This window comes from Sitophilus oryzae, unplaced genomic scaffold (assembly GCF_002938485.1).
Source record: "Sitophilus oryzae breed Bouriz unplaced genomic scaffold, Soryzae_2.0 scaffold_358_pilon_pilon, whole genome shotgun sequence".
NCBI classification, from domain to species: Eukaryota; Metazoa; Arthropoda; class Insecta; order Coleoptera; family Curculionidae; genus Sitophilus; species Sitophilus oryzae.
Genome location: NW_022146927.1, coordinates 724,632 through 739,603, shown reverse-complemented (window position 1 = coordinate 739,603; position 14,972 = coordinate 724,632). Strand labels below are relative to the sequence as shown.

At 33.5% G+C, this 14,972-nt stretch overlaps 1 protein-coding gene across 3 annotated transcripts in view; it reads right to left on the bottom strand.

The window, feature by feature from the left end:
• LOC115884972 (transcription factor kayak) overlaps positions 1-14,972 on the bottom strand; it is a 45,217-nt gene that overhangs the window by 10,214 nt on the left and 20,031 nt on the right. The window contains exon 1 of one of the 3 annotated variants that reach the window (XM_030903701.1): positions 1,592-2,004. The exons of the other annotated variants lie outside the window; for them this stretch is intronic. Within the exon in view, the coding sequence (XP_030759561.1) occupies positions 1,592-1,654 (63 nt within the window). The 5' untranslated portion in view covers positions 1,655-2,004. Of the gene's footprint in view, positions 1-1,591; positions 2,005-14,972 lie in introns of those variants that run through there. 3 annotated transcript variants of the gene reach the window in all.

Genomic DNA, 14,972 nt, shown 5'->3' with positions numbered 1-14,972 from the left:
TGGGGAATCCCCCGTAAATTTCGTTTTGAAACACCCTGTAGATTGGCATCAAAACGTCGATATAGAAGTGTGTCTAGGTGTGATATAGTCTACAAGTACTAGCTGGTATAATTTTTGAGGAGTTAACGAGTAGCCAATCCGGAATTATTAAAATCTATGGATGACAGTATCTCATTCTTGTTTTTTTTTCTTGTAAAATTAGCTGCAAACGCGTGCCAAAAACCAAGTTTAAAACGGCATGAGGACAATATTATGGCTTTGCGAACGATATTTCTTCAAAATATGATTGCAGATCAATAAAAAAATAATTTAAAAATCTTGTCTAGTTCTGAAAATGATTCTGAACTACTTATCTAAAAAATACAGCAATTTCTTTGTTGTTAAATTCCTAGAAAAGCTACAAAAATTCGAAAATAGGTAAACAAGATTATTTCATTCTTTTATTATGTGTTTATTAATAGCAACATACGAAATAGTACAAATTTTTATGCTAAAGCGACACAAATACCTACAGGCTTACACTTTTGGTACAAAGGCCATCAAAAATTAACAGGCAATACAACTTTGTAACATTTTTTTTCTTGTTACCAAAATTAATTTAAAAAAAAACATTCAATACTTATTGTAAATTAAATGAAGCATTATAATTATTCAGATTCTTTTGGTTATTTGTAGATAGATAAAATATTTAAGTAAAGACCGGTCAAGGAATGTAGGCTTGTACCCTATCCAAGTCAAAGGTTGTTAAAGTGACAAGGCTTTAACCTATTCCAGTTCAAAGACGTGCCTAAACATTCTGTCATTTCATCATCTTCATTTCAAAGCCATCTCAGACGCCGTTTTTTTTTCGATGGTAAGTACTATCTACTTCCAGATAAAGACGAATTTTTGCAAGTTTGTTAAGCTTTTCATGGTTTATTTTGATAGTATTTCTTGTAAACGCTAATAAAAGTTTAACGTTAACGTGAAAATGAAAAATATTGTAACTTTTTACTAATAAGTAATTGTATAATATAGGTTACAAGTGGTAAACAAATCGATTATTAGTCATTTTATTCAATGGATAAATACAAAACAATAACAAAAAAGTTGTATTTTATGCCCTGTGGTGACGTCCTAAGAAAGTTATGTTGGCTTCACAATACCCATTATAGAATTGCAAGTCTATGTCATGTTGCTTCGAAGTTTTACATGATGGTAGATAATAAATAAAGCCCTGGTGTGACGTCATAAGACATCAAAAAAGTTTCTCAGAACTTTTTTTATCAGAAGATTTTCCTTGACGTAAGTGAAAACAATCTTCATCGTCTCCTTAATGAACATCTGAGTAGATTGAGACTATGACAATAACAATGGTTAATGCCGATTCTGAGGACAAAATGAGAAAGCACCTGGAACATCTTGTCACTGAGTGCGCCGATACGACGACCATTCGTGTCATAAACTTTGGTACGACTGATATCGGAGATGGAGAACTAAAAAAACTCTGTAAAACTGTATGATTTACATTCTACATAAAGATTACTAATGTTGGCTTCGCGGTGCCGGTTAGGTTCCCGCCTCTACGTCATGCAATAGTCTAGGGTTTTACCTGATGGTAGAGCAGTTCCTGTGCCAAAAAATGCGTGATGTCGTTCTGGTTGATGTAATCCATGATCCCGACGTGCAGAATTCGTTAAAAATAACTTAGAAACGTCAAAAAAGTTCGTTTTTTCTCGACAAAAATGAGATTCGACTATTGAAACACGTAGATTAATGAAAGGGGGTGCGTAGGGCGAAGGCAAAAGGGTAGTTTTTTTTCGTTTGAAAGCTACAAAGGGAGCCAACTGCTGCTGCTGCGGTTATCGATGCCGGCTCCTCAAAATCGTTTTTTTTTCTCTTTTTCTTAATAGAAAAAAATGTTCGTTCGTTCGAGCGCTACAGGGGGCGGCACGCACAAACCAAGATGGCGACCGTCCCGTTCGCGGTTAAATCGTGGCGTAGACTGGACCGGGCAGCGCCGGGACACCTCAAAATAGACGTCGCGACGCTGTACGGGGTCTTTTCGCGCATGTCCCGCTTTTTTCGCTACCGGTTTTTGGCACCGAGAAGCTTAAGAATAGTGGTTGGATACGCGGAATCGTAGTGACAAAACGGATTTTCCACATTGGGCCAATTTAAAATCGGTTCTGTCTGTGGTATACAGTATGTCCCCGGCATGTCTTTACAAGAATAAAAACTTTTTATTATTGAGAATTTGAGAAAAATGCATTCTTTATAAAAATTTTTGCTTGTCCTAAAATGGTTAATCCCGTTTATACTTTTCCAAATTTCTATACCGTTTTAGAGAAAAAACATAAAAATATAGTCGAAGTCCTAAAAATCAAAACGCGTTTCTATGGTAATATAATTGACAGAATTTTCATTGACGTCATATTTTACGCTGTTTTAAAATTTTAAAGAAGCACAAAATGTATTTAGTTCAATGATACCTAAAGGGTAATAGTAGTGATCGGAACATGTGATACTTTAACAACAGCAAAAAATATGACGTTGCCGAATGACCAGTCGAATCTTAAAGCTTTTACTAGTAGTTTTGTTGATATTTTCCTTCATAGGTCCTGTTTATTCAACGAGTAAACACAAAACAAAAACAGAAAAGTTGTATTTTATGCCCTGTTGTGAAGTCCTAAGAAACTTATGTTGGCTTCACAATGCCGATCAGAATTGCGGATCTATGTCATGTTATAGTCTGAAGTTTTACAAGATGGTAGATAGTCTGAAGTTTTACATGATGGTAGATAAGAAAATGCGCTAGAAACATTGTATTATTTGTGCCCTGGTATGACGTCATAAGACGACATAAACGAACTTACGACCGGGAAAAATCGGGAATTTTAATTAACGTCATATGTTTCGCCAAAATTATCGGCTATTATCATTTCCCAGCCGTCTGGTTTTTTTTTCGATCATACGATGTTAATAATATTTCAATGATTTGGCTTGAATCTGTAATAAAATCTATCTATCCGGACACCTGTATTACATTTTGTTCGAAAATATTCAACTTGGCAACACGGCACATATATTCCTGGTACTCTCGTCGCTGCGTGATGAGTCATCACCTCGCTGCGGTGGTACCAGGCAGCTCCAAGCGACAGTTCCCAACAAGCAACAAGAAAAAAAAAACAAAAAAAAAGATATAATATGTTCTCCCCATTTTTTCTCTCAATACTTTTTTTGTCTGTTGGTACCATTGGTACTGCTTGACTCCGACGAGATTTGGGTGGTTCCATAAAAAATGAAACAACTGTCAATTATTACAAAAAAGAAATTAACAAAAATCGCATATAATTATTATTATTATACAGTCTTAAATAAATGCAAATATTTTCTGGGTTCGTAGATCTCGATAAAAGAAACATATTTTCTCTGTACCGTTTTTCAAATAAGTCCAAAATAACCGAGTCATTTTACTTTGACAATTTCCAAAAAAAATGATTTTTCAAAAATTTTGAGAGCCACCGGATTTTTTCTGTATTTGCATCCTTCCAGTGCCGTAACCATGCTAATATCAGAGGTTAAGAAATTATACCGTGGGAAAATTTGCGGTAAACAGTCAGTTCTAAAATACAGTGGTGGCCAAAAGTATGGAACTTTTTTAATTTGTCATTTATGCTGAGAAATTAAAATATGAAATAAAACGACTTATATAATCGTGACCTACAAATAATTTCCTACAAAACCTAATACATTTAAATAAAAAATTACAGCTATCAAAAAATATATAAAAAATTATGAATATTTTCTTGGTCAAAAGTATGGAAACTTAAGAAGAATGTTTATTAAAATTCAAGATAATATAAAAATTACTAATATTTAGTAGAATATCCCTTTGAATTAATTACTTCTCTACATCTTCGTGGCATCGAATCGATCAATCTCGTACAATCTTTACTGGAAATGGCGGCCCATTCAGTTTTTAGCACTTCCCATAATTCATTTTTATTTGAAATAGAATGGCTTCGAATTTTGCTATCCAAATGGTCCCATAAATTTTCTATGGGGTTAAGATCCGAGACTGTGAGGGCCAATCCATTAGTGGAACATTATGTTCATTTAACCAATTTTGAACAAACCGAGATTTGTGCTTGGGATCATTGTCTTGCTGGAACAACCATCTGAGTGGCATTTCTTCATCAGCATGAGGCAGCATATTATTCTCCAATATGTCTTTGTACAAAAAACGGTCCATTATCCCATCAATTTTAATAAGAGGACCAACACCTGAGCGAGAAAAACACCCCCATACCATTATACTCCCACCCCCATGTTTTACTGTGGGCATCTGGTACTTATGGCTGTATACCGTGTACCTTTTGGTCTTCGGACATAACGTCTCCCGACACTACCAAACAGTTGAAACTTGCTTTCGTCGCTAAACAGTACAGTATTCCATTTCTGATAAGACCAGGTGAGATGATCTTGAGCAAATTTAAAGCGGGCCATCCTATTTTTCTTTGATATTAGTGGTTTCTTCACCGCAACTCTTCGAAAAAGTCCCATGTCATCCAACCTTCTTCTCACCGTGCGTGCAGACACCGATATTCCCCTTTCACCCATTTCTCGAGAAATGTCTGTGGATGTTTTTCTTGGATCTCCCATTGATATTCTCTTCATTACTTTCATTGTCCTGTTGCACAACTTTCTTGGTCTTCCTGACTTAAAAGCTGTTGAAACGGTGCCTTTTAAAATGTTTAAATTTTTACTTATTTGAATTTGTTTATAACAGCTCTTGTATAATTCAACTATTTTATTTTTTAAATCCGTAGAGAAATATTTAGACTTGGGCATGATGTTTATATTTATCTGAAGCAAATCGTACCGTTTATCAGCTTAAACTAAATAATTTTAATGTATTTATTTATGGTTTCCATACTTTTGGTGCTTTTGGCCACAAGAAATCGATTGTTCTCCTACAAAAACTGCTAAACAGATTTTTTTCGCTGTGTAATTTTTGGAATACTTTTATTTGCTGATAAGCTGTTCATTTATATTCCTGAGAGTTCAAGCATAGCAATATTTTCTGTGATATTTTAAAAAGTAAAAAGTTTCCATACTTTTGGCCACCACTGTATACAGGAAAAATTAAAATAAAATGCACGATTTTCAAAAAAGTTCTTATTTACAAATCAAACGTTTCATAACAAGAATCTTAATCTAAACATAAAATACTACACAAGTGAGTACTGCTATTTAATATATTATTTACACAGTTATGACTCATCTGAAAAACACGCGGTACATAAGAACGTACCTCCTCCGTATTACGCGAACCAAAAAAAAATATCTTGAATGAACTTCACGTTGTCGCACTATTTCATTAAACCAGAGTACCAGCTCGAGCCGTGGTGACTCACGCTCGGATTCTAGGAACCACCTATGACGAAATGGTACCCGACGGAGAGCTGCATAAGCGACGTTTCTCTCTTATTTCACTCTCCCACCACCATCAAGGTCGTACGGTGGTTCAGTTTTTTCCCGGAGAACCAAGGGCAAACCAAGTAAGGTACGACTTGGAGAAATATATAATCCAAACTTTTATTACATTATTTTTAAAAACATTAATACTATTTTAATTCTATTTGTCATGTGAAATTCTTTAGATAGCACATATTTTTATCGCAAAATATATTTATGACAAATAGAGTAAACAGTGTAATCTGTAAAATGTACGAGAAAAATAAAAGATTAAGAAAAAACAGTGTGTGCACTCTGTGCGCATATTTGAAGTGAAATTTCTTACTAACAGCTCTTAAATTGAAGGATTTGAAGGACATGTTTGAAAAAGTGACATACAGTGTTGTTCACCACACACGACACGGACTATTGTAGCTAAACGATGAGATTTTTACAAATTGTAAGTTTGGGGTTCGTTGAAGGGCTATTAGAGCTACAATTTAAAAATATTTTTACAAGATACAGAGTGTCCCAAATAAATTAAAAATATCAAAGTTGTATTTTTTTAAATGGAACACCCTGTATATTATTACATTTTTAGTTTCTACGATTAAAATAAAGGTAAATTTGATTAAGGTTTATTATACTTAAACCTTACCGTTTTTGAAATATTTTCAATTTTGTGAAATTGCAGTAAAAATTTTAAAGCTTCATTTCTCCAAGGGTATCAATGTTTTTAATACTAAATATTTAATGAAGTTTATTTATTGATCTGTTATTGTGTTGCAATAATAAAAATAATACTACCTTATACAGAGTGTCTAAAAATTTATTTTAAATAATTATTAGTTTCAAACGGCAATAACTTCTTTAATTTAAATGGAATGCCCTGTATATTTTAGGAGAATTAGATGCACAATTAAATTGTCTATCAAATTGTATTATACCATTTTTTACCTATCCCTTCAAGTTTTCGTAGAAAATGCATTTTCTTATAATTTAGACCTCATTTATCAATATATCCATGGAATATTGACATTTTAGATTGTTTTTAAAGCAACAAATGTACTTACAAAATGTACAGACTAGTAATATTATCGTTTTTAGCAAAACGATAATATTACTAGCCCATTTGTACGCAAAAAGAAAACTATTTAAATCTTTATAAAAGAGTATACCATTAATTAAATATAACACCATTATTTCCGCCCATATACTAATTAATGACATACTTAATTGTGTTCGTTAATAAATTATTATAAATAAATCTGGATTTTTGAGTCAGAAATCAATATAATAATAAGTTATCAAATTAAAGTCTTTGTTGTTATAAATAAGCATTTATTAAAAAATGAAATATCATTTTTAAGGTGTTACTTTTTATCACACTGTCTAATGCCTATACAAAATTCAGTTTTTTAGTATTTGGAGCAATTATTATTAATCACGCAAACAGTCAGTTAATGTACTTTGAATACTGGAATCATATTAATTGGTCCTCTTTAACAAATATTTAAACAGTTTTTTTTTATTTTTTAATGAAATAAACGAATTATATCGACAATATTAGTATCTGTACTCTTTAAAAATTTGGTACATCTTTAAAAATAATCTAAAATGTCAATAGTACATGGGTATATTGATAAATAAGTTCTAAATTACAAGAAAATGCATTTTCTACGGAAACTTAAAGAGATAGGTAAAAAATGGTATAATATAATTTGATAGACAATTAAATTGTGCATCTGATTTCGTAAAATATACAGGGTGTTCTATTTAAATTAAACAAGTTATTGCCGTTTGAAGCTAATAATTATTTAAAATAAACTTTTAGACACTCTGTATAAGGTAGTATTATTTTTATTATTGCAACACAATAACAGATCAATAAATAAACTTCATTAAATATTTAGTATTAAAAACATTGATACCCTTGGAGAAATGAAGCTTTAAAATTTTTACTGCAATTTCACAAAATTGAAAATATTTCAAAAACGGTAAGGTTTAAGTATAATAAACCTTAATCAAATTTACCTTTATTTTAATCGTAGAAACTAAAATGTAATAATATACAGGGTGTTCCATTTAAAAAAATACAACTTTGATATTTTTTACTTATTTGGGACACTCTGTATCTTGTAAAATTATTTTTAAATTGTACCTCTAATAGTCCTTCATCGAACCCAAAACTTACAATTTGTAAAAATCTCATCGTTTAGCTACAATACTCCGTGTCGTATGTGGTGAACAACCCTATATAATGCTCTTTTAATATAAATATTATTTTCAATGTATTTCTGTAATCTGCACATGTGGCAACAAACTGTGGCATCAAACTGTGGCAGTAGTGTACAGATGTTGAATACAGATATGGTAGATAGGCAGCCAGACGGTCCGCACTCTGTTCAGGAGAGCATAGCCAAAGGTATTATTAACGATGTACTTAAACAGCCCTTAAACGGTAGCCTACTAAAATGCCGTTAATAGATATTGTGACGTCGTTCATGTCAGCGGAAAGTAATGCCTGGCTATAAGCATTCTGCAAGAGCACCTGTGGGTCAGTGGCTGAGGCTATCGCTTCGTAAGCGAATGGTCCGTGGTTCAAATCTCACGCCGACCAAGACTTTTTTATATTTTTTTTGCTTATAGCCTGATCTTATTGCATTGGTTTCACTCTTTTTAGTTGGATTGGTTTAGTTTTTGGCGGGTTGGTTAGCGTGGTTATTTGGAGGGTGTTAATTCATTGGTTAGTTGGTTATTTGGTGGGGTTGGTTGATTTGTACTAATTTATATTTGTTTTTTATATTTTCTATCAGTGTCGAGGTTAGTTGCGTTGGTTAAGTTGGTTATTTGGTGTGGTGGATAGCGTTGGTTAGTCCTTATAAAATTTCTATATTTCATAGCTTTGGCAACCTGTTTACGTTCTCTCTTTGTTCAGTACATTATAAACGCATTATATTCTTCTTACATACGGAAATCTCGACCCAAGACTAACCTTTGTACTATTCTAGTATACTATTCTTTAAATTCCTAGTTTAGTCACCATTCCATTCTCAATATTCTTTCATTGCCTAATCTCTTCCTAGCATTAGATTGTTTCAAAATAAATAAAAACTTAAAAAAGTCTAAAAAATGCATTAAAATATTGGGCCTGATGAATAAAGAGAAGCAATTGCCATTTCTATAGAACTATCTTTGTTGGTTGTTTACAACTTGTATCAGTCTATTTCAAGAAATTTAAGTAAAAGCATTTGCTTAACTCTTATTCATAAGACCCATTATATTGGCTTTTGTTAGGTGCACGACTTGGCAACGATGTATTTTGAGTGTCGTCGTCGCATCGGAAATACTTGGCATTCCCATCCGTCGCCTTCTGCGACGAAACGCGCTAAATCCACCGCGAAGCGCAACAAAAACTTCGGAAATTTCACGATGCTTTTCGTCTCGCACGCTCCAATACGATTACCAGCTCTAGAGCGTCCCATGGTCGAAGTTCACGCGACCGTCACGCCTCCAGCGTCTTGTGATGGTCGTCGGAGGCCGCAGCGTTGCCGGTAGCACGTTTATTTCAGTGGATTTAAAGATTTTTTCTGTTTTTTTTAATTTACTGTAGATATTACAAAGGAAAATTAAAGGTCGATGACTCGTGTAAACGCACCTTTGGGAAAGAGTCAATAATGAGAGACAATTAATTTTTACAAGTTTTGGCATCTCATCAAGGAGACGGAAATCACATATTTTTAGGAACATATTTGATGGCACATATTTTTTTAAACATCCTGTATAATAGAAACTCAACGGAAAATAGTGGGAAAATAACATTATTCAAATCCAGAAAGATACTGGAATATACCGGGTGCGTCTCAAAAGTGGCTCACCCCTATATTTTTTTTATTTTTTCAGATAAAAAACGAGATTTGGTATGTTAATATATGACATAAATTAGGATTGATTGACGTATTCAATTATTTTCGGTCGCTTCCCGTTTCACCAATGACTACAGCTTTTGATTTTTAAGTGGCACCCTCGGTATTTTTTTACTTAATTCGATAGAAAAAGACCCACTCAATAGAATGACAGACTGAGAGTGCCATGACTGTGTAAAAAACACTAATTTTTAATCAAGGAGCTTTGGAAAAATAGATTTGACCGTTTAATGTTTTTGGTTTGGTTTTTAGTGTCTTGTTCTGCCCGGTTAAAAAATGCCCAAGTCGTATTTTTAATCATATTATCTCAATTTTTTCAAATGGAACGAGGGTGGCTCATTAGCATATTTGGAAAAAGACTTTTTTTATGAATAATTTGGTTCCACACACTTGGTATTTCGAGTCAAAATGTCGTTATGAACCGCATGTTACAGTTTCAAATAAACCATATGCGAAAATGTCCAAAGTTGACATATGATGTTCAGAGTGTCATTTTCTATCAAATAAAGCAAAAAATACCGAGGGATACCATTTAAAAATTAAAAGTTGTAGCCATTTCCGGTGAAACAGGAAGTGACCGAAAACAATTGAATACGTCAATCAGTCCTAATTTATGTAATATACTAACTTACCAAATCACGGTTTTTTATCTGAAAAAATAAAAAAGTTATAGGGGTGAGCGACTTTTGAGACGCACTCGGTATAGAAAATACTTGAATCCAGATGTAAACAAAAATATAGAGAACAAAAATGACAAAAAAAACTCTCCGTTATCACCTATTAAGCACTATGAAATTACTACAAAAAATAACTAAATCCTCTGACGACCCGACAAATGTGACAACGCCGCCTTATCGTAGTGCAAACATTCAAGGTTCTTTTGTTTTCTATCTATGGTCGCTTTGTTTATTCCCGCTAACCATTTACTTATAACAAATTAGGTCTATATACGTAAATTCAACTTATACTAACGATCTAGCGAATAAACAAAAAAAAAAACAATGGAAAATATAAGAGAAAAATTATATAGCGATACAGAGATAATTATGTGTTGTTATTTTATTATTATAGGAACTAATTAGAAGTATTACGATAATTTTGAGTTAACAATGGAGCACATGCAACAGGGTTGGTTTTTTCCTGAAAAAAACTCGATAAAATAAGGTTATTTACAACTAAAACCGCCCGGGTATTCGCAATATTCTCGGAAGTTTATTTTTTATCTTATCGCATTTTATACATGTCGCGTTTCAATGCATATTTGATGGAATTACCAAGGAACACACCCTTTTTCGCAATTTTATTTAATACATTTTAAACAGCGCGTTTTTAAATCGATTTAAGTTGCGAAAAATTGCGCAAAATTACTCAAACACAATCAAAAACTCTTACCTTCGATGAAATAATCCAAAAAAACTTAACAAAAATCACAAGAACAATCCTAAAGGGTGGATCAAACAAGACACCGCCAAAACAAAACACGGTGGTTAAACAAAAGACTGTGCGCACGTGTCCGAAAGTCAAAACAAAAGAGGCGCGGCGAATAAATTCGAAAAAAAAAGACTGTCGGCGGCGCGCGCCAAGCACACTTGATGCAGATAGAGAAACAACTGAAAAGCGACATTGTTTACTTGATTCGGGCGCGCTATATGGGGTTTTGTGCGAGTCGGAGTGAGACGGAAATATGGAAACGTCATGTGATCGAAGTGGCTGCTGGTTGACGTCAGTGCGCAGCGGTACCACCGTGCGGAGTAGTATGATGCCGCGTTGCCGGGTTTACGTTGAAAAGTACGACCAAGAATTTGTTTTGATATGAAGAGTTTCAAAATTTCTTGATCAAAATTTCAGATTTTTTGTGGGTTTCTTTTTAAAAGGAAAAGTTATTTAGTAGTATCGAGCTGTTTTTTTTATTTGTATAAAAAAAAACAAATAAAAAATGGCAAAATCCCAGGAGAAGATCGTATTCAACTGAAATGCTGAAGATGGGCAGAAAACCATTAGTGGATGCCGTGGAAGTATTGTTAAATAAATGTCTCATGGAGGGTAGAATCCCGGACGCATGGAAAAACGCAGAAGTTGTGCTATTATACAAAAAAGGAGATTTTATAAATATAGAGAATTATAGGCCAATAAGCCTTCTCTCGCATCTATACAAGCTCTTCACTAGGATTATCAACAACCGACTGTCTCCGAAACTAGATTCCTATCAGCCAATAGAACAGGTAGGCTTTCGAAAAGGTCTTTTTTAGTACCATCGATCATCTACAAACAATTAAAACAGTCATTGAAAAAACAACAGAATACAATATACCTCTACATTTGGCCTTTGTAGACTACCAAAAAGCCTTTGATAGCATCGAAACCTGGTCATTTCTAGCTGCAATGGAGGACGCGAGAATTGATTCCAGATATTATTCCATTATTAAAAATATTTTTGATAGTGCAACCTTCCAAGTTAAATTAGATGATGACCTCAAAACAGAAAAAATACTACTCGGCAAGGGCGTGAGACAAGGAGATACCATCTCTCCCAAGTTATTTACACTGGCACTGGAAAATGTCTTCAAGAAATTAGAATGAGAAAATAGAGGTCTAAACATCGATGGGGTACACCTTAGCCATCTGAGGTTCGTAGACGATATTGTCTTGCTGAGCACCGACATTCAAGAACTAAACACCATGCTAAATGAGCTAAATGACCAATCCCAGAAAATTGGCCTTAAAATGAACTTGAAGAAGACCAAGATAATGAGCAACAATATCCATAACATTACCGTGGACAACGTTATTAGTGAAAACGTAGACCATTATATATATATTTAGGTCATAAAATCAAGCTGGGCAAGGAAAACCAAAATACGGAGATCAAACGCAGGATCCATTTGGCATGGGTAGCATTTGGAAATATGAGCGATATTTTCAAGGATAAAAAGGTGCCCATGAACCTAAAGAAAAAGGCTTACGACAGCTGCATTCTACCTGTGCTTACGTATGGCTTAGAGAATATGGCAATTACTCGAAAAACAGCAGAACAACTACGAGTCGCACAAAGAGCCATGGAAAGAATCATGTTGGGAGTCACCATTAGGGAAAAAATACGGAATACCCACATACGTCAAAAAACAAAATTAATAGATGTCGTTAAAAGAGTGGCAAGTCTGAAGTGGCAATGGATAGGACATGTGGCAAGACAGGATCCAGACCGATGGCCCTAAAAAGTAATCCTATGGAGACCTAGGGGAACAACAAGAAGTGTGGGCCGACCAAATATGCACTATATAGTTGCCGTGCACTATATAGTTGCCATGGACTGAATTATAGATTGAAAGTTCCCTATTAATTTTAGCAGTTCTCATTTAATGTTATCACTGAAAGGAAGATCAAAAATTCCCAATATCCCCAAAAAGATTGAACAAAAATTATTATTTTATTAAATTATCCGAAATAATAAAATCTAAGCAAAATAATTTCATTAAATCTACTGAATTGTGAGAAATGTGGCAATGCCGTATTGAAGACACAAAGAAATTAAAAAGAGACAAGTCTTGACAGGTTCATTGTCCAGGTACAAGACTACTGACCATTTTTTTTTACCTACAAGGGGGTAATTTTTGCTTTTGCCTGCATATTTAGCATAATAATTTTAAACAAACATTGCAGGTAAAATTTCAAAAATTTATCTCCATATTATTATTAGCAGTTTACAATAACAAATAAACAATAACCACGAAAAAGAAAGAATTTACATTTAAAGGACCATTACCTTTTCAGAAGGATAATAAAAATTATAATATGGAATGCATTTATATACAGGGTGGTGCATTAATGAGAGAAACTCCAATATCGTCGTTGTTGAAGAAGATATGAAAAAAGTTTTATACAGGGTTCAAAATTGAAAATATTTCAAAAACGGTAAGGTTTAAGTGTAATAAACCTTAATCAAATTTACCTTTATTTTAATCGTAGAAACTAAAAATGTAATAATATACAGGGTGTTCCATTTAAAAAAATACAACTTTGATATTTTTTATTTGGGACACTCTGTATCTTGTAAAAATATTTTTAAATTGTAGCTCTAATAGTCCTTCAACGAACCCCAAACTTACAATTTGTAAAAATCTCATCGTTTAGCTACAATACTCCGTGTCGTATGTGGTGAACAACCCTGTATAAACGTGGCATGGTTTATAAAATAGGTGCATGTCCTAAAAAATATTCTGTTGTATACAGGGAGTCCCCAAAAAAAGTAATGAAAAAGTTTAAGTCTTTTTTTAAATTAAAATGGGCTATTTAATTTTTTTAAAGCACCACCCTGTATCATATTTTTCTTTTAGATGCAGAATCAAAAACGACCAGTTTCTGTATTTAAAGTGTGTTCTAAATTTTTAACCTTACAGCAATCTTCTTAAACATCCCAAAAATAACAGAATTTAAAATTTATAAAAAATGCTGTAAGAACCAGAAAAAAACTGTTTTTCTGGATCTAGGTACATTCCTGATGTAAGAAGAGTTCTTGGGAGGTCAGAATTCACGATTTTTAATACATTTTCAATGAATAATTTTAATATATCTATTAATTTACCATTTCTTCAAGAATAAAAATTAGGAAGGATCATTAAAAATCAAAAATAGGTATTTTCGGTGTATTTTCCGTATATTTTGATGACGTAACTAAAGGCTACGTGAAGCAGAAGTGACCTTCTTCGTGATTGGAACGTCACAGCAGTAATCGGAAAATTGGTTTCAAGAAATGGAGAGTTTTGGAAGAACTATACGTTATTTTTTACTTCCTGGTGGTCAGTATACATCAATTTTAGTTCATTATTGTTTAAAATAGTATAGTTGATAGTCTGTATCAAAGAAAATCTTTGATTTTTCTCGGTTGTAAATCCTGAGATGTTAGTGTCTTAAGGTGCCCATTCACATACAGTTCGTCAGCAGTTCTAGGACTGTACGATCTGAACCGAAGATCTGAACTTTGTCAGGCCACACACAATGCAGATACGTCAAACGATGCGATCTTCAATTTTGGGACTGTCAGTTTTTGAATTGAAGGAAAACTGTGCTTTCACTACAAGTCGATGTTCTTCTTTGACACTGACATTTTGGTAAAAAAATTCAACATAAAAAAGAAGACATTTCACGTTCAAATTCCTATCTTTCTTTCTATAAACCAAAAAGCTCTTATCAAAAAAAAGTACCGGATTCCGATTTGCGTCAGCCAAGTCACGATTCCACTCCTTTATCACACTTTGTGGTTTTATCGCTTCTCTATACATAAAATAACTCGGTTCCACTGTTTAGAAAAAAGAACATCGCCTCCATATCGCTACCGTACCGTCTTTTGTTCCTGACTGACTTTGTCCGAAACAAACGACATTAATCGCCATAAAGTGGAAACAAAAGAATATAAGTACCTATAACAAACGACAATCGCAGAAAGTGTTAAGAAACAAAAGATTAACAGCGTTGCTCTCGTATAGTGCACAGCTGCGCCGTGATTGTGTTTTTTTATTATTTTTCACGTTGCAACAATAATAATGCACGGCATACCGAGATTTAGCAATATTTTTCCGATATATTATACGGTGTTCGTTCTTGTTCAAG